General features: G+C 42.5%; 1 protein-coding gene across 1 annotated transcript; it reads left to right on the forward strand.

Annotated features, from left to right (window-relative positions):
• Positions 1-419: 419 nt before the first annotated feature.
• On the forward strand, positions 420-26,532 carry itgb2 (integrin, beta 2). The gene is made up of 16 exons (XM_083996557.1): positions 420-481; positions 8,909-8,960; positions 9,631-9,728; positions 10,386-10,581; positions 10,763-10,933; positions 12,678-12,919; positions 13,562-13,720; positions 16,710-16,805; positions 16,888-16,977; positions 17,083-17,220; positions 20,084-20,277; positions 20,629-20,861; positions 22,516-22,747; positions 22,877-23,112; positions 24,729-24,895; positions 25,169-26,532. The coding sequence occupies exons 2-16, from the start codon at positions 8,912-8,914 to the stop codon at positions 25,232-25,234; spliced, it is 2,367 nt and encodes a 788-aa protein (XP_083852683.1). The 5' UTR covers positions 420-481; positions 8,909-8,911; the 3' UTR covers positions 25,235-26,532.
• Positions 26,533-26,739: the final 207 nt, after the last annotated feature.

Consider the following 26,739-nt stretch of genomic DNA (forward strand, 5'->3'; position numbering starts at 1 on the left):
GAGCATGACAGGGAAGCAGTGAGGGGGGTGTCTGAGGTAAAGGTTCATCCAAATCCACGCATCACAGCAGTCTGTGAAGTTGGACAGTGGGCTTGGTATGAATGTACAGTGGTGTGTCATCAGCATAGCAGCGGTGGCTGAGGCCAGCATGGTTGTTCTGTCCTACACCCAGTTTAAAACTCATCCTATGAGTTGTTGGATCAGATGTCAGAAGAGTGGGCATGGGGTCAGGACCAGCTCATCAAAAGCTCTATAAAAAGGACTTTCATCAAGTCCACACCCGTCCTGACGTTAGTGATTCCAGTGTGAGTCAGGTACAAGTGTCTCTTCTGATTAACATCAGACCCACTCTCTGACACAACCTCCGCTGCTATCTTAAGCTTCAGTTTCATCACACTTCCTGTCAGGAGGGTGGAGTTTGTGCATCTGCAGAACTGTTCAACACAACTGTCAACCACAGACCTGCATCTTCCTGTTTCTGGTAAGTCTGCTTTTATAGACAAATACTCTTTAGAACTTTGTTTTTTAATGTTGACACTGCTGCACTAATCTAGTCTTTAAACATCTGATGGAGAAGTAGATTCTCTTTCTGATGCTGCATCATCAAACATTTTGTGAAGAACTTCCAATATATTTAAGTGTCATAGGTAGGCTACGTCTGTACTAGTACTTCACAGGGGGAAGTGGCTCTGCTGCACAGACAATGATTATTATAATGTAAAAGAAAAGTAAATGTAAAGGAAAAGTAAGTGATGAAAAGAAATAGAAATTGTTAAATACAAATTAAATTCCACGTACAGTATAACAGACTGGAGATGGTGTAACCTTAAATGAGGAAGACAAGCTTCTTGTTTTCACGGGGGAAGTGGACTGGTTCCGTTTGCAGAAGCGTGTCTTCATTTATGTGAACTTACACATTAAAGATGTCGTTCTATTGTCAGTGATGTCTTTCACTTCATGTATCATATAACCTGAAAGAAACATCTGTGACAAGTAGTAGAAAAAGAGAGTGGGGGTTCAGGGAATTGGAGGGGATATATTTGTGAATGATAGAAGTAGTAGTAGACTAACAGTCCTCCCTTTCCTTCTCCCATGGGAAATCTGATCTGATCATAATTAAGTGTTCAATGGAGATGCAGCAAGGTGTGAACAGGCGTAGATACTCAGAGCAGCCTCAACCGGGTCACAGTCTGAGCAGGGAGGTGTTGAACACGGTGGTGACACATCGCCTTTAGCACCTCTCTGCCGTCATGGCAGGGCAGCATGCGGATGTAGCTCTCTCTGAGCTGCCGTCGCTTCATGTGGTGACATTAGAGGTTGTCCACTAGCCGTACTTTTCAACATGTTACCTTAGTGGCACAGTATTGTTCACCGGATGTGTGTTTCAAACTGCAACCATCTCTGCCTAACTCTGGACCACACAGGAGTCACAAAACCTTGTCGACCTCAGCCACTGAACACTCTGTTTAACTGGACTCAACAGTTAAAGTCCCACTCCCGCGACCCTTTTCGGCCATTTTAAAACCAGCTCATTAGCAATGCACCTCTGGGGGGTGGGCGGAGACCGCGCTGCTCTGCACCCGCCCAGCCACCTCCTTGCACCCCACCCCCCGCTCGCTGACAGCTGGACATTGTACAATTACAGATTCAGCGCATTTAGCGTAAAACTCCACACTGGGATTTGATCCCAGACTGGAACATAGTCCATGCTCAAGGTGCAAGCTGCTCTACCAGGTGAGCTATACCTGTTATACCTTGACAGTTCCACCGAGCTGCCATGGCTTTCACCTCTGAGCCAGATGCAGAGCGGGGCGGGAGCTTGTAGCACTAGTGCCCTCCCCTGGAGCTGTGACACGTCAACCCCAGTCTCCCTGAAACTGCCAGTTTGCGTCTGCCATTGGTTCACAGCAGTTTGAAGGCAGAAAAACTCAGAAATGCAATTTTGCACTTCCTTTTCTGCTGATATGTCCTCTAACACAAGAAAAATGCCACAGGAACATGTGAAAAGTACGAAAAACACGATTTTCATGGGAGTGGGTCTTTAAATGTCAGAACTAAAATGTTTCATCTTCTGTTTCTCAGTAGCAGCAGCAGCCTCATGTGGTGATGTCAGGATAATATGTCTGGTGGTCACTCTGCATTCATGATCAGCAGCTGTTCATAACCTGTAGTTGGTTAGTTAGTTAGAAGGGTAGGTAGGTAGGTAGATAGGTAGGTAGGTAGGTAGGCAGGTAGGCAGGTAGGCAGGCAGGATGTCATTGTCTTGAGTCTCTTTATAGGCATTTTTTTTTACCTACAGTAATTCATTATTTAGTGAACACAACGTATCAAATACAAATAATGCTGTGTGTTTACTATGTAACGTCATCAAGAAGCAATTGAGTATGTGATATATATTTGGTTCTTTTTGCCCTTAACCTAAAATAATAACTACACCATGGGAACTGTTTTTAAACATTAAATGAGTGATAACTTACTTCAATTATTAGGCAAAATAAAATAACAAAATAAACTTGAAGGGTGTTTTCTTTTTGCTTTCATTTTAAACAACTTGTTATACAACAGTTTTCTCCACTCAAACTATACAGTAGCTTTTCTTTTTTATTCATATTAATCTCACTTATTTAAATAAATGCATGTACTTTCTGTTTCTAGTATATCTTTATTGTCCCAAAAGAGGCATTCAAATGCAGCCTAAAATACCCAAACACATAGGACAGGGACATTTGCGAAACAATAAAGACCAACAGTGAGCAACACCGTCCCAATAACAGGAGTGGTCGTCGTGTGCAAAAGTCGCAGAATGTATGCAATTTCTAAATTTCATTTAAAAAAAGAGATTAAAACCACTGGATCTCTCTGTGCAACATGGCAAAAGTATGCCAGGTGTCTGTTATACAGAGCAGACAGACTCAGTCCTGTCCGCTTGGAGCAGGCGTTCACCACACTCTATAGAGTATATCTGCTCTTTACCTTGGAATTTCCAAACCAGCAAATGATGGCAATGTTTACAACAGATCCAACAAATGATTTATAAAATATTGTTAAAACAGGTTTATCAACGTTAAAAGAGTTAAACTTCCCCAATAAAAACAGTCTTTTCTGTGAGGTACGTGAGTGTGTTACTGTGTTCCTCCCAATGCAATATGTCATACAATTGTGCCCAAATATTTATGCTGACAATCTCAGTTATTGGCTGTAACAGACTGCTGGGGAGCAGGTCAATTCTTTCTCAATTCTCTCTCAATCCAAGTAAATGTAGTTCAGTTACCTAGGCCCAATCCCATTTCACCCCTTGGCCCTACCACTTACCCCTACCCCTCCGTTTTGCGCGTTCACGTGTAGGGGTAGGGGTGTCCCAATCCCCGTTAGGACAGAGGGGTAGGGGGAAGGGGTAGGGCTACATAGCCCTCCAAACGGAGATTTTTCAGAGGCACACTCCAAACGGAGGGGTATGAAAATTTCCCAGAATGCATCTTGCGGCAGCCGGCAGCGGTGGCTGTAAAACGAAAAGCTGTTTTATTTCTCACTGTAGCGCTGTTATTACGTCACTTTATTAAGTTTTAATATTTTTTCTTGCGAGAAAGTAACTATTTAGGTCCCAAATGTGCGGTTAGTTTATCCAAATGACGGCGGGTTAGAAGTTTGCTCCGACGATTTTTCGGAGAAGTGAAGCTCCAGGAGGAGCGGCTCCTCACAGAGACAGCAGCCGGTCTGCAGCGCTGCTCCACCGGCCAAATTACGTCCTCGTCCCGGTCCCGCCGGGAGAGAAGGCAGCCGGCTAAATAAATGAAATAGAATGTTGTAGGCCTGTATCACACAGAAAAGTAGTGAGCAGTCCGGTTCACAGGCTTTGGTTTTGTGCAGCACTGCCAGAGAAACTCCCAGTGGCTCAGAGTACTAATCTGGTGTTGTCCCTCATCTCCACCACGTTAAAGGGATATTTCAACATTTTGGAAAATTCGCCTATTGCCATAATCCCTAAAGTTTTAGGAGTAGGTTCATTACCTTTAAAGGGATAGTTCATCCAAAATTCAAATTTCACTCATTATCTACTCACCCTCATGTGGACTAAGGGCTGAGAGAAGTTTCAGAGTCCTCTGTGCCTTCTCTGAGTTACGGGGGGGTCCGCGCAGCAGCATTTGTCTGTATAATGGTTGTGAATGGTGCTCACTTTTCTTTGTCCAAAAAGACACACCAAAAAACATCCAAATACCTCCATAGTGCTTGTCTGTAATGTCCCTCTTGTATTGAAGCCCCGTCATGAGAAATTGTTCCGCCGGACACAGGAAGAGCAGTGAACTGAGACACTGGGAGCTTCCGCTACAAACAAGCTTAAAATATAGACTTACTGAATTTTTTTCGGAACAATTTCTCATGTCGGGGCTTCAATACAAGAGGGACATTACAGACGAGCAGTATGGAGACATTTGGATGTTTTTTGGTGTGTCTTTTTGGCCGAAGAAAAGTGAGCACCATTCACAACCACAAATACTGCTGCTTCTTTTATTTTTAAGAACCCTATTATCTATTACATATTTGGACTGGGCTACAATATGAGTGTGTTTCCTGTGACTAAACTGACTGAGTAACATCGGTCAGATAATACTGAGCTGATGTGTGAGTGATGGGTTTGAACAGAGGATTGTTTCCACAGTGTGGAGGAATATATTTTTTCTCTTGCTAAACATCAGCAGCCCGCCCACTGTGGGTTATTATTTATTACAACAATATAAAGACGCTGCACCTGGTAACTACCGGTAGTTGCTCTCTATGGAGCATCAGAACATCATGAACACAGACGTATTAACAACTGATATTAGTACACACATGATGATACGGTGGTGGCAAGTTGGCTGTTATGCAATATATTAGACAGCTTTGAGAGACAGGAAATGGGGAGGCAGATGCAGGATTTGAACCAGGGTCGTCTGCAGTGAGCGGCTGCTCTACCAACTGATCCTAACACCACCATTAGCTAAAGCTTTGTTGACAGTTCATTCAGACAGTTTTTTTTTTCTGAAAGAGGAGCCTGTTTGATTACATTATCAGTCTTTTACAGGAGTTCTCATAACACAATATCACGCATGTGACAAAAATCCATTTCACTGCACGTGCAGCCTACTTGTATTTGAAGCTTTTTTATTATTATTATTATTATTAAGTGAGATATAAGACAAGTGGAAAGCAACAGAAAAGACAAATAAATGAGGATAAATGATATATGGGTTCATATATAAATATGAATTGAGGTTGTTGGGGAAGGTGGTCTCTGCGTTTGTATGTGAGTACGTGTCAGTGATCATATGTTGGTCTGTGCATTTGGTTCAATAGTGTGAATGTTGTATTAGTGAATAATGGTTTCTGTACAGCGCTTTGGGTATCATGAAAAGCACTATATAAATGTAAGCCATTATTATTATTATGAGCATAGATGTATGTGTTGGAAATAATGGGGATGAGCAAGAACAATTGGAGCATGAGAAAAAAGAAAAGAGTAAAAGGACACTAAAGTTTAGAAAGAAGAAAAGGAGAGAGGAGAAAGAAAAAAACAACTAAACTAAACAACTGTTGCCCCTTGGCCCCCCTCCTCATACCCAATCACCCTCCCATATAACCAGGCAGTGAGGCATATAGTTTGTGTTTGTCCTGCCTGGCAGAAGACCTCAGAGCGTCTCTGGAAACAACTGAGACCATTATGAATACCACAGCTGAGAAAGTGTTTGTGATGCTGTTAAAGAAAGTAGTGCAGGTGAAAATAGGAGAGAACCCTGTGAGGTCTCAGACTGTTAGCAGTGAGCAGTGGACACAGGGGTCAGTCAGAGTAAAACTAACCTTGACATCGCACGTAAACAACGTGGAATCAAAAATGTCTAAAACAATTGCAATATTATATAAAACTGCAGATATCTTAAATTCACTTTTTTATACTGTATTGTTCACTCAGAGTTCCATTACTTACAAAACATACACTAATCCAGTATTCATGTAACAAAAGAAAGCAGAAACAGTTGTCACTGGAGCTGCTGATCATGAACACACCCCTCTACCCCGAAACTTTTAAATTAAAGGGACAACGAGGAGTTTCAGAGAGCAAAGTGTTTAATGCACGTTTTGTTTCAATGCATGTTTAAATTCTTGGACCGGCGCAAGACGGACGAAAGCAAAAGCATCAACAGCACCAAGAATGAAAGTCGGAGGTTGGAAGACGATCAGATACCGTCGTAGTTCCGACCATAAACGGCAGCGTCCGCGAAACCGAAACTAGGAAATGCTATGCGAGTCGACCATAATAGTATCAAAATAACAATAAAGACAAAACGATATATTTATCGAAAATGGACCCATTAACAAGTGTGGGTAACGTAGATTCATCCACATTAATATAAGACTTTTTTATAACCAAAAGTAAACTTAACAAGGTCTCTTTAAATGCCCTAAAATTCGCTGACCTTGTTCTCCTCAGATCTGCTCTGACACAGTACAAAGCACATCATAGTGTACACTACAGAAACCCTTCAGCATAGACGGAGTGACTGTAAACTCAGGGGAATATGGCTATGTTTACAAACAGGTGGAAGGACAAATGAATGAAAACAGATAGGGATGTAGATGTAAGGGACGAGCCTATGGAACAGCTGTGACATTGAACTAAACATTCCATACATAAATCCAAAGGATTGCACAAACATGAAGTATGATAAAACTTTGATATGATACATATATTTTGCCCAATTATCTGTGAAATCTATTCAGCTATATTGCTCTATTATCTATGAAGGGTCTGGAATTTTTGTAAATGTACTTTATTTATACAGTCCTTTACAACAATCCTTCCGGTGTACCAAAGTGCTTTACAGCGGGTAATAAAAAAAGAAGAAGAAATAAAAACAATTAAAAACAATAAAAACAGTGAAAGCAATAAAATACAGCAAAGTCAAATACGTTAAAATAAAATAAAATAGAAGTGTCATCACACTACTGCCTTTGTTTCTACTAATATTGTTTTTGTGTTTTGGCCTTTTGAATGATTGTACAACATGCAAAACTGATCAAGTGAGGAAATGAAGTGAAACTTAGGAACTAAGTAAGTAAAAAGAAACAGACTGTCACTGTTGGCTCTTGTACTGCACCTTTATCTACTGTGATGTTTAAATACAGTAGCTGTTATCTGTGCATCGACCCCCCCTCATCTCTAATGACCTGTTGCATGTCGTCCTCAGTGTGAGTGTTGTCCTGTGTGCATAGATATGTATAACAAAGTCACATTGTGGTTCCTCATGTGAGAAAGCAGAAATGATGCTGATTACCCAGCACTACTTTTCTACCTTTTATGGTGCTGGTGCAGAGTGTGTTACAGGAAATGTCAAATGTCTATAATCATCTGTGGTGGGTGGAGGTTTCACACATTATCAGCTCAATGGCCTTTTTCTCTCAAACTACAGCTCTGAAATCACCATATGTCAGATGTTACTGTGAAACCTATGTAAGTCTGTCAAATACAACCCTATACATTATTCTGTGGACAGCATCTCCTCCTTTCTTTTCATGAAAGTGTCTCCTCTGTTTAAGGAGATAAGATAGGAGAAGTGGTGGCTCTCAGAAACGTCAGGCACTACAACTCATTTCACTCAGTTTCTATGTAGGAAAATAATATAGTTAAATAATAAGTATAAATACCAGTGGAATAATTTCACTTGATCAAATGTATATACATTTACAACCTTTATATGGAGATGATATTATTTCTGGATTTTTTGTTGATATTCTGTTTCCATTTACCATAAAAAAACTAGACAGTCCATTTCTTTGTGGGGGAGGAAACTCACGAAATCAGCAGGAAATCAACTACTTTTTTTTTTACTTTACTTTATTTTCTCCACTGTACAAAGAGTTGTTTTTTTCTTCTCATAAAGCACTGATCTGCCCATTTGCTTTTAAAATCTTTTGGTGGTAAAATTTTGATGAAAATTTAGTCACTTTAACCCCACAACCATCCTGGAATGGAGCCCACATGAAAACCCATTGATCAAATTAAACCTGAAAACCTGAAGGCAGTGGACTGTTAGTATTTAACTCTGTAGAGAGTCCCAATTCAAAAACAAGAAAATATTTCATAATATAAGGTATTTGGTTAATACATTTTTAATATTTTTTCTTATATTGACACCGTTGATAATGAGCAATTTGTGTTGTAGAATGTTCCTACACCCCAACACAATCTGAGACTCTGAGAATCTGAGAATGCAAGACAGTTTATTAAGTTACCAACATATAACTAACTAGTTAAAGGGACAACGAGGAGTTTTGGAAAAGCAAAGCGTTTTCACACTACATTTATGAGTCTCTGCGCACCGTGAAATTCTTTGACCGGCGCAAGACAGACTCATGTTTTCATTCATCAAGAATTAAAGTCAGAGGTTGGAAGACGATCAGATACCGTCGTAGTCCCGACCATAAACGGCGATTCGGCTGCGTTATTCTCATGACTCGCCACGAAACCGAAAGTAAAGAAACGCTGGTCGGCTCGCCCAGCATTTCCACCACCACTAATAATAACAAAATAACCATAGAGACAAAATGATATATTTATTGAAAATGGGCCCATTAACAAGTGGTAACGTAGATTCATCCACATTAATATGAGACTTTTTTATAACCAAATAGAAACTCCTTGTTGTCCCTTTAAAGGTATCATACTTCTGTTCTGTTCTCTGTCTGCTGGCCCTATGTGATAGAAGCTCCCTGTAGCACACAGCTGTTTACTTTCCTGGGTGGCAGGCCCAGTGGGTTTGGTCAGCAGGCTGTGATTCGGCTGGATGGCCGTTAAATCAATCTCATTTAAATGATGTATGATAATCTCTCCTTTCTAACAGTGCTCAATGTTTCTGTGTCTCTGTGTCACCAGGAAATGGATGGGTGTTTGCTGTTGGGCCTGCTCCTGCTGATGGGCAGAGAGGGTAAGCTATCACACACCACATACACTGGATTTCTACGTAGTTGGCTGGTTAATAGTCCTTCTCAAGGATGTTGGTCTTCAAGATGTAACCGAAGGGAAAGTGACGATATAAAGTATATTCACAGCACAGTGTTTGTATTGAGAGTCGGTCACCTCTGACCTGACCTGGCAGAAACCCATGCTGTCTCCGACTGCAACACTAAACCGTGCCAGACTTTTCTTTCTAAAAGCAGCTGATGTGCGATCAGTGATCAGTGAGGTCAATGATGATTAATCAGCTTCATCTGACTCTAAACCAGTGTTTTTCAACCTTGGGGTCAGGACCCCATGTGGGGTCGCCGGGAATGCAAATGGGGTCGCCTGAAATGTCTAGTTAAACAACTTAAACAACTGTTTTCTACACTTTCACTTTCTCAAATATAAATTGAGTTCAAATAAAATTCAGCATATAAAAATATCTAAACTGGCGCATCTTGATTGATGGCCATCAGAGGAGTGGGTCGCCAGAAATTTGTCATGTCAAAATGGGGTCACGAGCCAAAAAAGGTTGGGAACCACTGGTCTAAACACTTGTTTTCTCTCTGTTAGTGCCACCAGCATTGAGCACTCTACTGTAGATGTGCCCAGCCCCAGAGTCAGTTTTGTACAGAGGTTGTGGTTTTGTTTTGCAGGGTTTTGTCAACAAGAGGAAGTTTGCTCCAAGTCGGTGATCAACTCCTGTGATGACTGCATTCAGTCAGGGCAGTTCTGCGTGTGGTGCGAAGAATTGGTGAGAAACAGACGTCATGTAATGTGTTGTCAGTCGATCACAGGGCCACACAGAGAGAACAACAACACACACACACACACACACACACACACACTCACACCTACAGGCTAATTTAGTGTGCATGTGGTAGGATGTCAACATGAAGAGTACTGCTCCTGATCTGTATGACTCTCACATGAAATGAGCTCTGAGAGATTGTTCAAATGTCCACCAGACAGTTAAACAGTGACCTCCATGTGCGTGTGCGTGTGTTGAGGTCAAGTCAAAAGGCTCCACCAGGCCCCTGGTTTATTCATTCCTTTGATTTAAAGCTTAATGACATTAGCACTTCCTGAATGTTGACTTTCTGTTGTGATAGAAGAATATATGTCATCCTCTTTTCCATCCTCTTCTACAATCATATCCTCAACACCATATGGTCTAGAAAGTAGGTAGTAGTGGGCATGTTTCTGTTTTACAAACATGCAACCCGAGAGAGCAGGTCGCACAGATCTGAAGTTTAATTCACTATTTAAACAAATAATATTTCAACAGGTGGTACTTTGCAAGTAGCTTGAACTGAAAGTCTGGGACCAACAGTAATAACAACACATGGACACATGACACATTTTCAGAATAAAATACAGTTATTTTCTCTTCTCCGGTGTTTTTGTCCAGAACTTCACAAAAGCAGGCGAACAGGAAGCTGCTCGCTGCGACACCAGAGCTCAGCTGGAAATCAGAGGCTGCAAAAGCATCATCTCTCCCGTCAACAACTATAGGGCGGACAGGAATGACCCACTCTCCAATGCATTTTCTGGCCAGGACCCAATCCAGCTGAAACCTCAGAAGATTTCTCTGACTCTTCGTCCTGGTCAGTAGAACCAGTTAATGCTGAGCTTTGACACTTACAGACAACAGTTCCCAGAGGTGGTCCTGGGTGAAAGCAGATGTCAGTGCTGCTGCAGGGTCTTTGTCTGGATTTCTTCTGACATTTTTACATAATCATCCTCCATCATTTCATTCATTAATTTGCTTTTCCATTTTGTGTGCAGGGCTTCCTGAAACATTCACTGTCTCCTTTAAAAGACTTCAGGGCTACCCTGTTGATCTGTACTATCTGATGGACCTGTCCTACTCCATGAAGGACGACTTGGCAAATGTGAAAAAACTGGGACAAGAACTCTTTACAGCTCTGAAAGGAATCACTGAAAATGGTCAAATAGGTAACATGATTCTCAAATCCAAACCCAAATCTACTGACTCATAGAAGCTGCCACAGACTCACAAACGCTACCACAGACTCATATATGCTACCACAGACTCATAGATGCTATCACAGACTCATAGATGCTATCACAGACTCTTAGAGGCTACCACAGACTCATAAAGACAACTACAGACTCATAGATGCTACCACAGACTCTTAGAGGCTACCACAGACTCATAAAGACAACTACAGACTCATAGATGCTACCACAGACTCATAGAGGCTACCATAGACTCATAGATGCTATCACAGACTCATAGATACTATCACAGACTCTTAGAGGCTACCACAGACTCATAGATGCTACCACAGACTCATAGATGCTATCACAGACTCAAAGATGCTATCACAGACTCATAAAGACAACTACAGACTCATAGATGCTATCACAGACTCATAGATGCTATCACAGACTCATAGAGGCTACCACAGACTCATAGATACTATCACAGACTCTTAGAGGCTACCACAGACTCATAGATGCTACCACAGACTCATAGATGCTACCACAGACTCATAGATGCTATCACAGACTCATAGATGCTACCACAGACTCTTAGAGGCTACCACAGACTCATAAAGACAACTACAGACTCATAGATGCTACCACAGACTCATAGATGCTACCACAGACTCATAGAGGCTACCATAGACTCATATGCTATCACAGACTCATAGATGCTACCACAGACTCATAGATACTATCACAGACTCTTAGAGGCTACCACAGACTCATAGATGCTATCACAGACTCATAGGTGCTACCACAGACTCTTAGAGGCTACCACAGACTCATAAAGACAACTACAGACTCATAGATGCTACCACAGACTCATAGAGGCGACCACAGACTCATAGATATTATCACAGACTCTTAGAGGCTACCACAGACTCATAGATGCTACCACAGACTCATAGAGGCTACCACAGACTCATAGATGCTATCACAGACTCAAAGATGCTATCACAGACTCATAAAGACAACTACAGACTCATAGATGCTATCACAGACTCATAGAGGCTACCACAGACTCATAGATACTATCACAGACTCTTAGAGGCTACCACAGACTCATAGATGCTACCACAGACTCATAGATGCTACCACAGACTCATAGATGCTATCACAGACTCATAGATGCTATCACAGACTCATAGATGCTATCACAGACTCTTAGAGGCTACCACAGACTCATAGATGCTACCACAGACTCAAATATGCTATCACAGACTCTTAGAGGCTACCACAGACTCATAGATACTATCACAGACTCATAGATGCTACCACAGACTCTTAGAGGCTACCACAGACTCATAAAGACAACTACAGACTCATAGATGCTACCACAGACTCATAGATATTATCACAGACTCTTAGAGGCTACCACAGACTCATAGATACTATCACAGACTCATATGCTACCACAGACTCAAATATGCTATCACAGACTCTTAGAGGCTACCACAGACTCATAGATACTATCACAGACTCATAGATGCTACCACAGACTCATCAAGACAACTACAGACTCCAATGGTAGGGGATAAACTTAATGAAAGAGTGAAGGTCCAATGAAGCAGCATCTCTCTTTATCTTTAACAACAAACAGCCAGTGTGCATCTCTGTTAACCTCTCAGTGGTGTGAATAGTCTGATAAGGTTCTGCCTCATAAAAACGCTAACAGCTGTGTCTATGACAGGGTTTGGAGCCTTTGTTGATAAGACAGTCCTTCCTTACACCAACACCAACAAGCAGAAGCTGGAAAAGCCGTGTGATGAGAATGAGAAGCAATGCCAGGCGGCCTTCGGCTACAGACACGTTCTCAGTCTGACTTCAAACATCGATAAGTTTACCAGTGAAGTGAGCAAGCAGTTCATCTCTGGGAACCTGGACTCTCCTGAGGGAAGCCTTGATGCTATGATGCAGGCTGCTGTGTGTGCGGTAAGACATGTAAACGGTGCAAACTGTGACTAATTAGAACAGGGACTCTAGAAAGGAAATTCAAGCAGAGATCCTAAATAGAAAAGTGGATCAAGCTGTAGGATCAGAAAAAAACAACACAGTCAACAATCAACAGGCCTTTTCTGGTGATCTCACACTAGTGTCAGCCCTGAGCCCTGAAGACACACACTGTGCTAATAAAGTGTGGTGAAGATTAAATTGACACACTGAAACCACCTGAGAGGGTCATGCTCACTAAATGACAGGTGTGTGGTGGAGCTATTAAATTCTTATGATTCATACACCTCATAATCATTTACATTGATGACTTTTACGCTGCAGAACCTGTAGCAGTCAAGCCTGTAGACCACTGTGAATGGGGTAGCCAGTGTGAAACAGAAATAAGATTATAATGAACATTAAAAACTGACAAGAAGAGAAAGGGATGAGTTTATTTGGACTTGGAGCACTAGGAGCTCATTCTGCATCAGAGTATGGTGAGTCAGCAGCTGAAATCTTGAATGGAGTGTGTGTGGTGAAAATAGAGGACATACACATCTAGCCAATAAAATAAAGGATTGTTTTACATTAGCCTCTGATGTTATCTTGCTGAAATGGTTCCAAACACATGTTGTCATTTAGGATAAAATAGGATGGAGGAATAGCAGCACTCGGCTGATTGTCCTGACCACTGATGCTGGCTTCCACATGGCTGGAGATGGAAAACTGGCTGGGATCCTGGAGCCCAGTGATGAAATGTGCCACCTGGAAAACAACCTTTACAGCCAGAGTAATGAGATGGTGAGTGTATAATCACAGGACGAAATGGACAGTGAAATGGGTTACAGTACTACATTATTCAAACTTGAGAGCAAAACCAGTGACAGTTATGAATAACGACGTGTCTCTATCACACATGTATATAAAAATGGAAGTGGCCTCTGTGACATCACCAAGCTCAGAGCGGGCTGTTCCAGTGTCAATATGGCCTAATGATATCAAACTACTTTAAAGATACAGTGCTCCTCGCTATCTCCATCAGATCTTGCCCTCAGATTACCGGCATTGGGCGACGTGCATCTGATAGTCCTATTGGTCTGTACGCAGATGATGTGATCTTGACTTTGTCCGATGTTAGGATGTCCCTCACACCACTTTTAAATCTTATAAAGAACTTTGGACAGCTCTCTGGTTTTACTATTAATTGGGAAAAAAGTCTGTTCATGCCTCTGTCTGATGGGCTCGACTCTGCTTTTCTCAATAACTTACCATTTAAAGCAGGGGTCCCCAAACTTTTTGCAAAGAGGGCCAGATTTGGTTAAGTAAAAATGTGTGGGGGCCGGGTCGGCCGACCTTTCAGCCTGACATCCTTTGAACCATTAACATTAAATGCAAATTAACTATTTAATACTTTTTTTTCATTGCAAATGGAATTCTTTTAATTTCTTCACATTTTTTTTTATCAAAATCACTCTGCTTTTCATATTTGAAGACCAGATAAAATGACATAGCCTAAATGTCTGGGGAAAAAAAGGAAGCTTAAACATATCTAGGTTAATTTGAAACATTATTAGGCTATATTTTATATTATATTATATTTTTAAAAAATCAAAAATTGCGCTTGAATAAAAATCAAATCAAAAACAAGAATAGGTCTCTGTTAAGAAAAGATGCACTCAAATATAAAACCACACACAACCAAAACAATAAATAAAATGGCTTATCAAGTCTCAACAAAACTGCACTTGAATAGATATTGACCGTGTCATCACAGTAGATGAGGTGAGTAGTGACTGAGGCTGTGTATGTCGCTCTAAAGACGGGTGGGGTGGGGGTGTCAGCGGCGTGGAGCGGGTCTCTGTAGCGGGGACAGCTCCGTCACACCGCCGCTGAGTGCTGTAGGGACGGGGGCGGGGGGCTCACGGCAGCACCGCTGCTCGGTGAAAACAGCAGTGATGATGACGTGCTTTCACGTCCGAGTCTCCAAACCAGAAGCGTTTGTAAAACAGCACCGGAAAAGTCGCTAGATTTGTCGCCAGTGGCTTTTGTCAAAAAGAAAGTCGATGAGAGGGTTTGGAAAGTCGCCAGATTTAGGGAGAAAGTCGCCAAGTTGCCAACTGACGTTACCTTGCGTTGCTCCTCACATGCTGCACTGTGTGTGTTGTACGATGTGGTAGCGGCCCCGCCTCCCCCCACGGAGACAAAGATCCTGGATGACTGACAAGAGGCTTCACTCCCTTCATGTCATTCCGCTATGGAACAAACGGCCCAGGTGCTGAGACCGAGTCACAGAGTGAAGCCTCTTGTCATTCAGCCTGTTTGGAGGCCAGAGACGAGGAAAACAAACAGGCATGCACATGGCAATATATCGAGGCTGGAAAAAAATTGTACGTGCTGGCGGGCCGCATATTATTGATTTTTTTTTTATGACAGAGGCCGCCGGCCGGTTGGAATTTGAGCGCGGGCCGGATGCGGCCCGCGGGCCGTAGTTTGGGGACCACTGATTTAAAGTTTCCACTGAGTCGTTTGTGTATCTTGGGATCAACATCTCCAGGAACCCAAAACTTCTTTTTAAGTTGAAATACTCTGACCTGATTGGTAAACTCAAAATTATGATAGACAAATGGAAACTTCTTCCTCTCTCGTTAATTGGCCGTGTCAATATTGTCAAGATGGTAGTTCTTCCCAAATGTATGTACCTCTTCCAAAACATACCCATATATCTCACAGCCTCTTTCTTCAAGTTGATAGATTCTATCATTATTCCCTTTATCTGGGCTCATAACCTCCTCGTATCTCAAAGGCACACTTGCACAAACCCACAGCTGATGGAGGAGGTCTTGGCCTCCCTGTCTTCCGTCATTACTATTGGGCCTGTAACGCCAGAGCTTTGGTTTTTTGGAGTCACCCTACAGCTGCGGCCGAGCAGAGAGTTTCCCTCTCCCCCAGCTGGCCTGAAATTGAGACTTGGTTAGCTTCAGTGCATGCAGGTGCCTCATTAGCAGCCATTCTATTCTCAAAATTAAATCTACCTTTTAGATGCTTTAAGGATGATTTTGTTATGCGTAATACTTGAATCTGAATACTTGAATACTGAATCTCCCTGTCTGTCTACCCACGCTCCTATTTGTCAGAATCCTTGCTTTAAACCAGGCATGATGGATGCTGCTTTTGTACAGTGGTCTGACAAAGGCCTGACCACCGTCAAAGACCTTTACATTAATAACCACTTTGCGTCTTTTGCTCAGTTGCAGGAAAAATATGGTCTCACCTCCAGCCACTTTTTCCGATATTTGCAAGTCAGAAATTTTGTTAGGCAATCGATCCCTCACTTCCCCTTTTAGAATTGTTAACTTATAGGAAATAAAGTCTTTTTTTCTTTTTTTTACTTGCAAAGCCAACTCCTCCTGATATCCGACCGCACCTCACATGCTCCACTGCCCGTAATATGATACTTACCTTTGCAACAACGTAACAACGTAGTCAACCAATCAATGTCGGAAAAGCGGACTGTTTGAAAAATAGTCAAGTGCCGCTACTCCGACAATGAAAAAAAAAAAGTCGAAATAGTGGGACGCTTGAAAAATAATGTTAATGCCGCTATTCCGACAATTAGAGGTCAATGTCTAAATAGCGGCATGTCGGAATAGCAGCATGTAACCGCCAAATTTATGTATTTATTTATTTATTTAAAAGGGACAATACACATTAATGAACATCAGAACGGGTGTAGTACAGATGTAAATGCGTCAGAGTTAGCAGCCTGCTAATTTGCATCCGCTGTGTGCAGGACTACCCGTCTGTTGGACAACTAGCTGTGCAGCTGGAAAAGAACAATATCCAGCCAATATTTGCAGTGACAGAAAATGTGGCATCTGTATACAAGGTAAATAAATCCTTCTACTTCTTCTTGTTTAAGGATAGAACACATAGATCGACTTTTCATGTCCCGTTATGTTTTTTCCCAGAAACTCTCCAAACTGATTCCAAAATCAGAGGTGGGAGTCCTGTCACAAGATTCAGACAATGTTGTCCAGCTGATTCAAGAGGCCTACAATGTAAGTTGTCAGTCTGTCAGTGACACCTTCAGCTGTTTTTCCTTTTTGTGTATTCATAAAACTTTTCCTCATGGATTTTTTTTTGTCTTCTCCTACTTTGTATAGCGGCTGTCCTCCAGAGTGACCTTGACCCATGAGAAGCTGCCTGACAATGTCAGGGTTGTCTACACCCCCATATGTGAAAATCCAGTGAAAGGACGGGACAACGAGGGGATTTGTGACAACGTGCGTGTGGCACAAGAGGTCAGTCACACAGGTCTTGATGCATTAGTTTTTATCTGGTAATTTGATCCATCCATCCATTGTTTGTCCACTTACGCTGGTCCAAACTGCAAAGGCCTCTCCAGGTCAGATGACACATGTCCGTTCAGGGACACTCAGAGTCCCTGCTGGTCCTTCAATTGGCTCCTTTCAATGTGAGGGAGGATGGTTCTGAGCTTCTTCCTGTCAGCTGAGGTGTGAGGGAGACGTTCACCCACTTCAGCTGGAAACCTCGTTCAGTCTCTCTTTCTCATGTTCATGGCTCTAAGTGAGACTTAGAGAGTGGGTTAACTGCTAAACTGAGACTCAGAGACACTCAGCTGCCTCTCCCACAACAATCCTGTACCACAACTTTACAGTCAGTACGTTTACATGCAGAGCTTAATCGAGCTATGCTCAAAATTCGATTTTGGCTCAAGTCGGACTTCTGTCCTTGTCTCAATATACATGCAACTGAGAAAACCGAATAACTGACGGGGTCCGCCCCCGCATGCGCCGTCACCTGTTGTTTCAGCGGGTTAATACGCCGCCTGTCCTGTTGACTTTTCTGTCACCTCGTAAAAAACTGAATATAAACAACTTAGTAAGCTTAAAGGCCCCATGGCATGAAAAAATGTGATTTTGGTTATTTTTCGTGCTTGGGGAGGTCTCTGGGTCACGTATATACTGCCCCATGCATCAAACTGGTCATAAACGGAGAAACACACACCGCCCATTTGTACGAACATTCTCTTTAAGACGAGCAGATAGCACTTCCTCCTTTCTGTGATGTCACACACAAGGTAACTCCGCCCACCGTGACCAGTTGTTTTTTTTTCAATTTTTAATTTAATTTTAATTTATGAATGCAGCTTAGGTTTCAGATACTTGCCTGTGATTGGTCCGACCACATGCCACTCAAAAACAGTGAGCCAATCAGAGGAGAGGTTCTCATTCTCTCTTCTGATTGGCCAAATGACCTGTGCCTGCTAGAGCTCCAGAAAGAGGCAGCAGAAAGGGGCAGTATAAACAATATTAAGCAGATCACAGGTACTCAAAACCAATGATACATCTTGATAGGGATATCAGCAGGTAAATAAACCCAGAGAAAAGTGCACAGCATGGGGCCTTTAATAATAAATTCTCAACTGCAGTACCCGACCAGACGCGCCAGTCTGGGCTGGATTCGCGCTGAGAATAGGGTACGGGCTTCCTTTTTCCTCTCTCTCTCTCTCTCTCTCTCTCTCTCTCTCTCTCTCTGTCTCTCTCTTTTAAAAAAAAAATAAAACACTGGTCGCGCTGTGTGAAATGCATTGAATCGGCACTAACGTTGGGTTTTTTTCTTTACTTTGCGGGATTCAGGCGGCTTCTCTGCTCCACTTTGTGCTGTCTCTACTGTTGTGGAGCATGCGCACATGCATTGTCCAGCTTCAGTCCGACTAAGGCGTATACATGACGGAGAAAATCGAATTCCAATCGCATTATCTGGGTGTCTTAATCGGAGTTCTCAACTCCGATTTCAGTCGGACTAAGGTGTTTACATGCACTTCAGTTATAGTCGGATTAAGGCAATAATTCGTTTTTTTCAAGTGTCATGTAAACGTACTGAGTGACAGGTAGGATTATTTGACATGAGGCTGTGTGAGGTAGTTATACAGTATAGTCTTTTTCATGCCGTAGATTCAGTCAGGAGAGGCAGCAGGGAGCATGGCTGTGCCAGTGGCACCAGTCTGCAGGTGATTGGTCTGATCAGACAGGTCCAGCAGGGACGCACCCTCAGCGACAGAGAGACCAAAAGAGACCAAGGCCCAATTCCAATCCGCCCCCTAAAGACTCAAGCCCTGAACCCATAGACTGTAAAAAGAATGGACGTAGCACCTGTGACGTCACCCACTGGTTTGGGGGAGTCTGTTTTGTGCCGCTACGGAGGTTTGAACTGCGCCATGTTGGATTTTACTTGCCATATTTGGAGCGGTGCGGCGGTTAGCCGGCCGAGAACCCACCCACTGGCCTCGAAGCAGCGGTCTCCGGACCTGTCACTCAACGTTTCCGCGCCCTAATTGGCCAGAACTTTAAACCTAATAATAGTAAAACGGTAGAGTTTAAAAAAAATTAACCCCCCTCAGAGTGTGTGCGGGGGTAGAAACTATCGGTTGAGACCAAAAAAATAAAATGTACCAGGCTGTAAATATGTTTTTTTAAGCTGTAAAGTCGGCTATTTTAATAATTTACCGTACTTACACTCACAAGGTGTGTGAGAGACGCAGATTCAAAACAAAATGTTCCTGGATCAGATCTGATCAAATTATCATCAATAATCACAAACTGCACGTTAATACTGACAGTAAACTTTTTCTTTTTTTTTCTTTCTTTTTTTGTTGTTGCTCCTGTCCATTAACAATAAAGAGACCGGCGGAGCTCTCTCTGTCTACGTGTGTTAATTTACTTTTCTTTTTTTTTTACACTCGCGTTCCGACGGCATCCCATGTGTTTGACTTCACACAACGCTATGAACTGTGGGTAATTTGCTTACCCAAAGTCAGCATCAGTGCTGACTTACAGTAAGGGGGCAGTAAGGGCTCATTCACTGACTCACTGACTTGATGATCTGACAACGGAACAGCCCTCACACACTCACGGACTTCAGTGAGTCAGTGAGTCCGTGAGGGGTTGGATTGGAACTGGGCCCAAAGGTTGTGCTGTAGCTCTCAGGACACCACACCACCCCTAGCACAGCTGACTGTTGGAGGGCCAGTGGTCTCTCAGGGTCTCACAGTTGTGTTTAAGTGAGATTTAATTGTGTGTGTAATGTAAAAAGAAACATGTGTGTTGTGTGTGACTTCTCAACCCTGACTCTCCTCTCCAGATCTCTTTCAATGTTACTGTGACCGCGCTCAAATGTTTGGAGAGCACACAGTCTTTCATGATCAGACCCCAGGGAATAAAGGACACGCTGAAAGTGAGCTTATCTACCAAGTGTGACTGTGAGTGTAAAGACCCCGACGAACAAAACCACCCACACTGCAGAATGCAGGGGAAGGTCAACTGTGGCACTTGCAGGTAGGATTCACTGGCTGCATAATGAGAGTGTCAGTGCCTGTTGTATTCAGGCATCAGTGGGGGATTGGTGCTCGTATAGTGGATGTGAAATCATGTTATTCTAACTCCCTACAGCTGTTTACAGCAGTAGGATGACCTGAGCTGCAGCTTCTCAGTCAATATACTTCTTTGTTTGCTTGTTTCTGTACTCATTATCTCAGCATAGAGAGAGGAAATTGCCTGGTGGTGTGCAAAGATACACCGCTGAAGAAATGATGAATGTGGATAAGAAGATGATAGAGGAAATGTCTGCTGTAGAGGGAGGAATGCTCCTCCGTGTGTTTGATGCCTCTCTAATCTTTCCTCATTCAGATGCAATGACGACTTCCTGGGACAGTTCTGTGAGTGCGAAGTCGGCAACAAAGGCGGGGCCTCTCCCCAGGACAGATGTCGGAAAGACAACGGCACAGTGTGTGAGGGGAGGGGAGACTGTCTGTGTGGCAGGTGCGAGTGCCATGCCTCAGAAAGTGGGAAGTTTTTCCATGGAGAGCACTGCGAGTGTGACGATGACCACTGTGAAAGGTTCCAGAACAAACTGTGTGGAGGTAGAGTTATCTGCACTGTAACCCCTTCTTCTTCTTCTTCTTCCTAGGAAATCCTACTTCTCATACATGAAAAATCACCAAACTTTGCACCAAGCTCCGGTCCCATGCCAGATTAACTCAACTCCAAGGACATGTCAATATTCCTCGTCGGGGGGCCACAATAACTTTGAATTTAAAAACTTTACGTACATGCTACAGTTTTGCAACTTTCGGCAAAATGTCGCCCCAATACTTCAGAAACATTTGTCCACTTAAACACATTACAAGTTATTATTAAGTCCATCACTTTTTCAAACACTTATTAAAGGGATAGATCACCCAAAATTCAAATTTCACTCATTATCTACTCACCCTCATGTCGACTAAGAGCTGTGAGAATTTTCAGAGTCCTCCGTCCCTTCTCTGAGTTACGGGGGGTCAGCGCAGCAGTATTTGTCCATAATGGTTGTCAATGGATACCAACTTTCTTCGTCCAAAAAGACACACCAAAAAACATCCAAATACCTCCATACTGCTCGTCTGTAATGTCCCTCTTGTATTGAAGCCCCCGACATGAGAAATTGTTCCGCCGGTAAGAGCAGTGAACCGAGACACTGGGAGCTTCCGCTACAAACAAGCTTAAAATATAGACTTATTTAATTTCTTTCGGAACAATTTCTCATGTCGGGGCTTCAATACAAGAGGGACATGGGGCGGTGCGTGGCGCAGTGGTTAAAGCGGCCGCCCCATGTAGAGGCTATAGTCCTCACCGCAGGCGGCCCCGGTTCGAATCCTGCGTTGGGCAGCCCTTTCCTGCATGTCATTCCCCCTCTCTCTGCCTCCCCCTTTCCTGTCTATCTCTACTGATCTATCAAATAAAGCCAAAAAATATACTTAAAAAAATAAAAAATAAAAATAAAATACAAGAGGGACATTACAGACGAGCAGCATGGAGGTATTTGGATGTTTTTTGGTGTGTCTTTTTGGACGAAGAAAGTTGGTATCCATTGACAACCATTATATGGACAAATACTGCTGTGCGGACCCCCCTGTAACTCAGAGAAGGCACGGAGGACTCTGAAAATTCTCACAGCTCTAGGTTGACATGAGGGTGAGTAGATAATGAGTGAAATTTGAATTTTGGGTGAACTATCCCTTTAAACCTATCTCCTCCCACAATTTTTGCTAAATTGACACCAAATTTGCTACAGAGCATCTTCAGACTGTCCTCCACAAAGTTACCACCCAGATTTTTGATATTTGAAAAATTGAGCGTACAGTGCATGACTGTAAACAGTACTGTAAACATATACCAGCCCATTCTTCATAAATACATTTTCAATCTTATTAAAATCTTTTAGAGTCATGGTCGAAGAAGTTTTGGCAAAATTTTATCTCAAAAACGGAATTTTTGAGAACATTTTGAATTCTGCTCTCATGGGAACAACTGCAGTCAATGTAAGAGTGACATTTTAAACATCAGATTTTCTCTTATGAAGAAAAACACTTAGAGTTAAAAACAAATCACCAACGTTTCTATGCTGTCAAGATGCAATTTATGTATTATCACATTTGGGGGGAGGTACTGCTCTTCATGGGCAATGATGATACACAGATGGTATGCACACACAGGTGTTTAGTTAAAGGCTGCCATCCCCCCTCTCTGCCCCTGCAGGGCATGGACAGTGTAACTGTGGCACCTGTCAATGTGACGATGGCTACGAGGGCTCGGCCTGTCAGTGCAAGTCGTCTACGGAGGGCTGCCGCACAAGCGAGGTCAACGGCAAAGAGATTGTGTGCTACGACCGAGGGACGTGCACATGCGACCGCTGTGAGTGCTATGGGGGATACCAGCGCCCGCGATGTGAGGTGTGTCTGGGCTGTGCTGACCCTTGCCAGACCAAACTGTAAGGACTAAATGTTTACTCTCAAATTATAATCAAATGTTTGATTTAAAAAAAGACTATAACAAAGACTTTGCTGTTTCTGCTCAGTTATGTTCAGACATGAACATTTGCTATTGGACTTGGTTTCAGGAACTGCATTGAATGCCTGGGCTTTGAGTCCGGTCCCTTTAAAAAGAACTGCAGTGAGTCTTGCAGCAAGAGTATTTCTGCCCTGCTGGTGAAGAATTTCAACACCAACACCACCACCTCAACAAAAGCAAAGAAGGAGTGCCTTCAGAAGGACTCTGAGGGCTGCTGGATCACGTTTAATATGTGGCAGCTGACTGGACTGGACAGTTACCGGGCTTACATTCTAGAAAAGAGAGGTCAGCTGCCAATGACACACACACACACACACATGTTTCAGTGGCTCTGCTCTCTCTGCTCACACTGACATCTACAACATGTAGTGAACTTAGTTCATAGTTCTTAGTTATTGTTTCCCGTTACAACACTGTTATGACAATAAAATGCACCGTTACACCGTTACTTGACTCAGGACGTCCCATCAGAAAATAATACACCCATTTAAGTGTAGGACGTTTTACAAACATTTCAGTTCATCAGCTGGTCGGAAAAAAGCCTTTTATCTTGAACTAACCAACTCACTAGTGCTCATTCAGTATTGCTCCACACAGGCAGGCTCCGTGATGCCCTGTACCACTCAGCCTATCAGCTGTTTGGATCAGTGGTGTGTGGAAGAGGCGGAGTGATCCTGTCTGTGTGGAGGAATACTCAGTCAGTTGGTTAGTGCAGTAGTTAGAGAAACGGGGGTTAGGGAGGGAAGTCCAAGTAATTTGACATATTTGAGCATTTTATAAAAAAGTAATTAATTACTTTTATCATGTAGTAACTCAGTTACTAACTCGGGGAAAGTAACTAGTAACTATAACTAATTCCTTGGTAACACTTTACAATAAGGGTCCCTTAATTAACGTTAGTTAGTACATTATTAAGCATTAATTAACTGTTTACAGATATATTAACAATCATTAGGATTAGGAAACACACTCACATTACTCCTCTTTGTCCCCGATGGGACATCAGGCTTCAGTGAGCTCTCTCCACTGCTTTGGCACAATTGGCAGCATGTTGGGCCTCTCCCCATGACAACTTCATCTGTTCCAGCTCTTGTGTCACAGTTCTGCGCCATGTAGTTTTGGGTCTCCCGGGTTTTCTTTTGCCTGGTGGTGTCCATCTTAGGGCTATCTCTGGGATGCGGTCCTGCTCCATTCTCAGCACATGTCCTCGCCATCTCAGACGTCTCAGTGTAGCCTATTAGTAAGCAGTTAATTAAAGCAGAAGTAAGCGATACGGCCGTTTTGGCTAACTTCCTCTCAGCCGATGGAGTTAGCAGTCCCCGCCCTCGTCCCTACGTCTCCACATTCACGCGCATCCCTTGGCTGCACACACAGAGAGGACCGCCCCTTTATGCCATTCTCTCTCCTCATTGGATAAAGGTTGTAGGATACAAGGAAAGTTTTCTCCTCGGCTTACAGCAGAGCAGAGTGACTGACAGACCAAACACTCTATATAAGTGATTGCTGTCGGAAGATATAACTATTTAAGACTTATATTAACACAAACATTCTGCTTACTTCTGCCTTAATGTTTACTACTCAAAGTTAGTTCATAAATTATTAAGTAATAATAAAAGTTGAATAATGTAATAGTTATCATTATGTATGCATTACTCAGCATTAATTAACACATTAGTTTATATATTAATGCTTAATAATGTACTAACTAAGGTTAATTAAGGGACCCTTATTGTAAAGTGTTACCAATTCCTGACACTGATGAGCAGTAATAACTGGACACAAACACTGGCTCGATGATGAAGTTGTTGGAGTCTGACCTGAGAGGAGCAGTAGCATGTGGACAGACTGAACACCTCCACATGTCTGTGTAAAAACTTGTGAGACTTCTCCCCCCCCTCCAGAGTGTCCAGAACCCCCCAGCGTCATCGCCATCATCGCAGGCTCTGTGGCGGGTGTGTTCCTCATCGGCGTCCTGCTGCTGATGCTCATCAAGTTCCTGATCTACATGAAGGATCTGAAAGAGTACAGGAAATTCGAAGAAGAAAAGAGGAAAGCCAAGTGGGAAGATGTGAGATCACATTTCATTTTACTTAACTAACCTGAGTATAACGTGGGCTTTAATGTTGTTGTTGTTTGGCTCTTTTTAGTTGTTCAGCTACAGTCTTGCTCACAGCTTCAGTCACACCACAGCTGAATAACATTCGACTAAATACAGACTCAGGAAAAATGAATATGGTTCATTAATAATTCATATTAAATTAATAAATAGTTGTCAGCAGTCAGTTATCCCTCTGTTCTATGATGAAAATTGATGGATGTTTTTTTTTTCTCCTGTAACCAGGGCTCCAACCCACTTTTCAAGAACGCCACCACCACTGTGACCAACCCCTTCTTTACCGGAGACTGAGGCTCGGCCACAGCTAACACAGCCCTGCTCTATCTGATGCACATAGACTGAAAGTCTGAAGCTCATATGTTATTTCAAGTGACCACATTATTGAACATCTACACATGACTGCTGTTGTTTGTCCAAGGATGATGCGCTTTCTTTTTTATTGCTCATGAGCCTTACATATGGAATATATGATAATGTAGCACAGCTCATATACAAAGTTAGAGAGATGAGTGGTACAGCATGTACAGCATAGGCATAATGTAATGATGTATAATAAAAACAGACTGGATGTATTGTCAGTACTCTTTGCCCTTGTTTCTATTGGCTGCTGCAAATTTAAAGCCCTGTGTCACTGACAGTAGTTCTACTCTTCATAGAATAAGTTATTGACAATATTGTTGTTGAAAATGATAAAATGATGGAGTCATACTGATCAGAGGTGTAAAAATCTGCATTTCAATCAGAATATGTCATTTGCTTTCATGTCCAGACGAGAAGACTCGCGTTGCAGCATCACGTCTGTCATCGTCTGTCATCGTCTGTCACGCCCAATAAACTGTTTGTCTCAGGTGCAGCTTGCTCTTTGTGTCCGAGGCTCATGTGAATACACATATAGTGCATGTCTAGAGGAATGTGCCCATGTGTCCAGGCCCACTGTGACATACACAGTTTTCAGCAGGGTACACAATGGAACTTTACTGTATACTGTATGTATGTATACTGAGCAGCATGACTGATACTCACATACAGTGGAGTATCACCTAAGATGAAAGATAATGCAATACATCTACTTTTCCAAAGTCCACATGTCGAGCATTAGAATCATCACAACTCACCAGAATACGTCACAGATTTATACATTTTCTTGCCATAGATTCTCACCTTCATATTTTTTTTGCCCCATGATGACCCTCATGGCCTTTGTTCTGCAGCCTGCAGGTGGTTTATACCACTTTCTCTTGATTCCTTTCTTACAAGCTGTTAACAAGATTTTCAATAAATATCTGTCCTAGTTTAACACAACATTCCCTGTCATGTTGCCAAATACATTCATATTTGTATTTTATGATTTGAGCACTAAGCCCAAAAACACGAGAATTGTCTATCATATATTTTTCTCCAACTGGCTGTGGTAGAGATGAATATGTATTAATTTGGGGTGTGACAAAGAATCGAATTAAGTTCTTCCAACAATGTAATCGCCTCATCACAAACATTTGATGAGTTGACTGTTGTGTTCTCCTTCAGAAAGATTTCATTTTTGTCGCTCTCCAATTCAGTTGTATGATTTTTGATTGGAGATTAGTTGAATGTTAGCAGGAAATGGGGGGGGGGGGTGTAAAGGGAAGTGGGCGTGGCTACCCAGACAGTGGGTGTGGCTATAGCGGAAAGTGGGCGTGGTTAGCGGGGAAATGGGTGGGCTATTGCGGAAGTTAAAGTAACAAAAATAAACCAACAGACAATGCATTTACTGTAAACACATCATCCGCTTTTTAAAATTTTTGGTTTTAAATAAC

This window comes from Trachurus trachurus (genome assembly GCF_905171665.1).
Source record: "Trachurus trachurus genome assembly, chromosome: 21".
Lineage (NCBI taxonomy): Eukaryota > Metazoa > Chordata > Actinopteri > Carangiformes > Carangidae > Trachurus > Trachurus trachurus.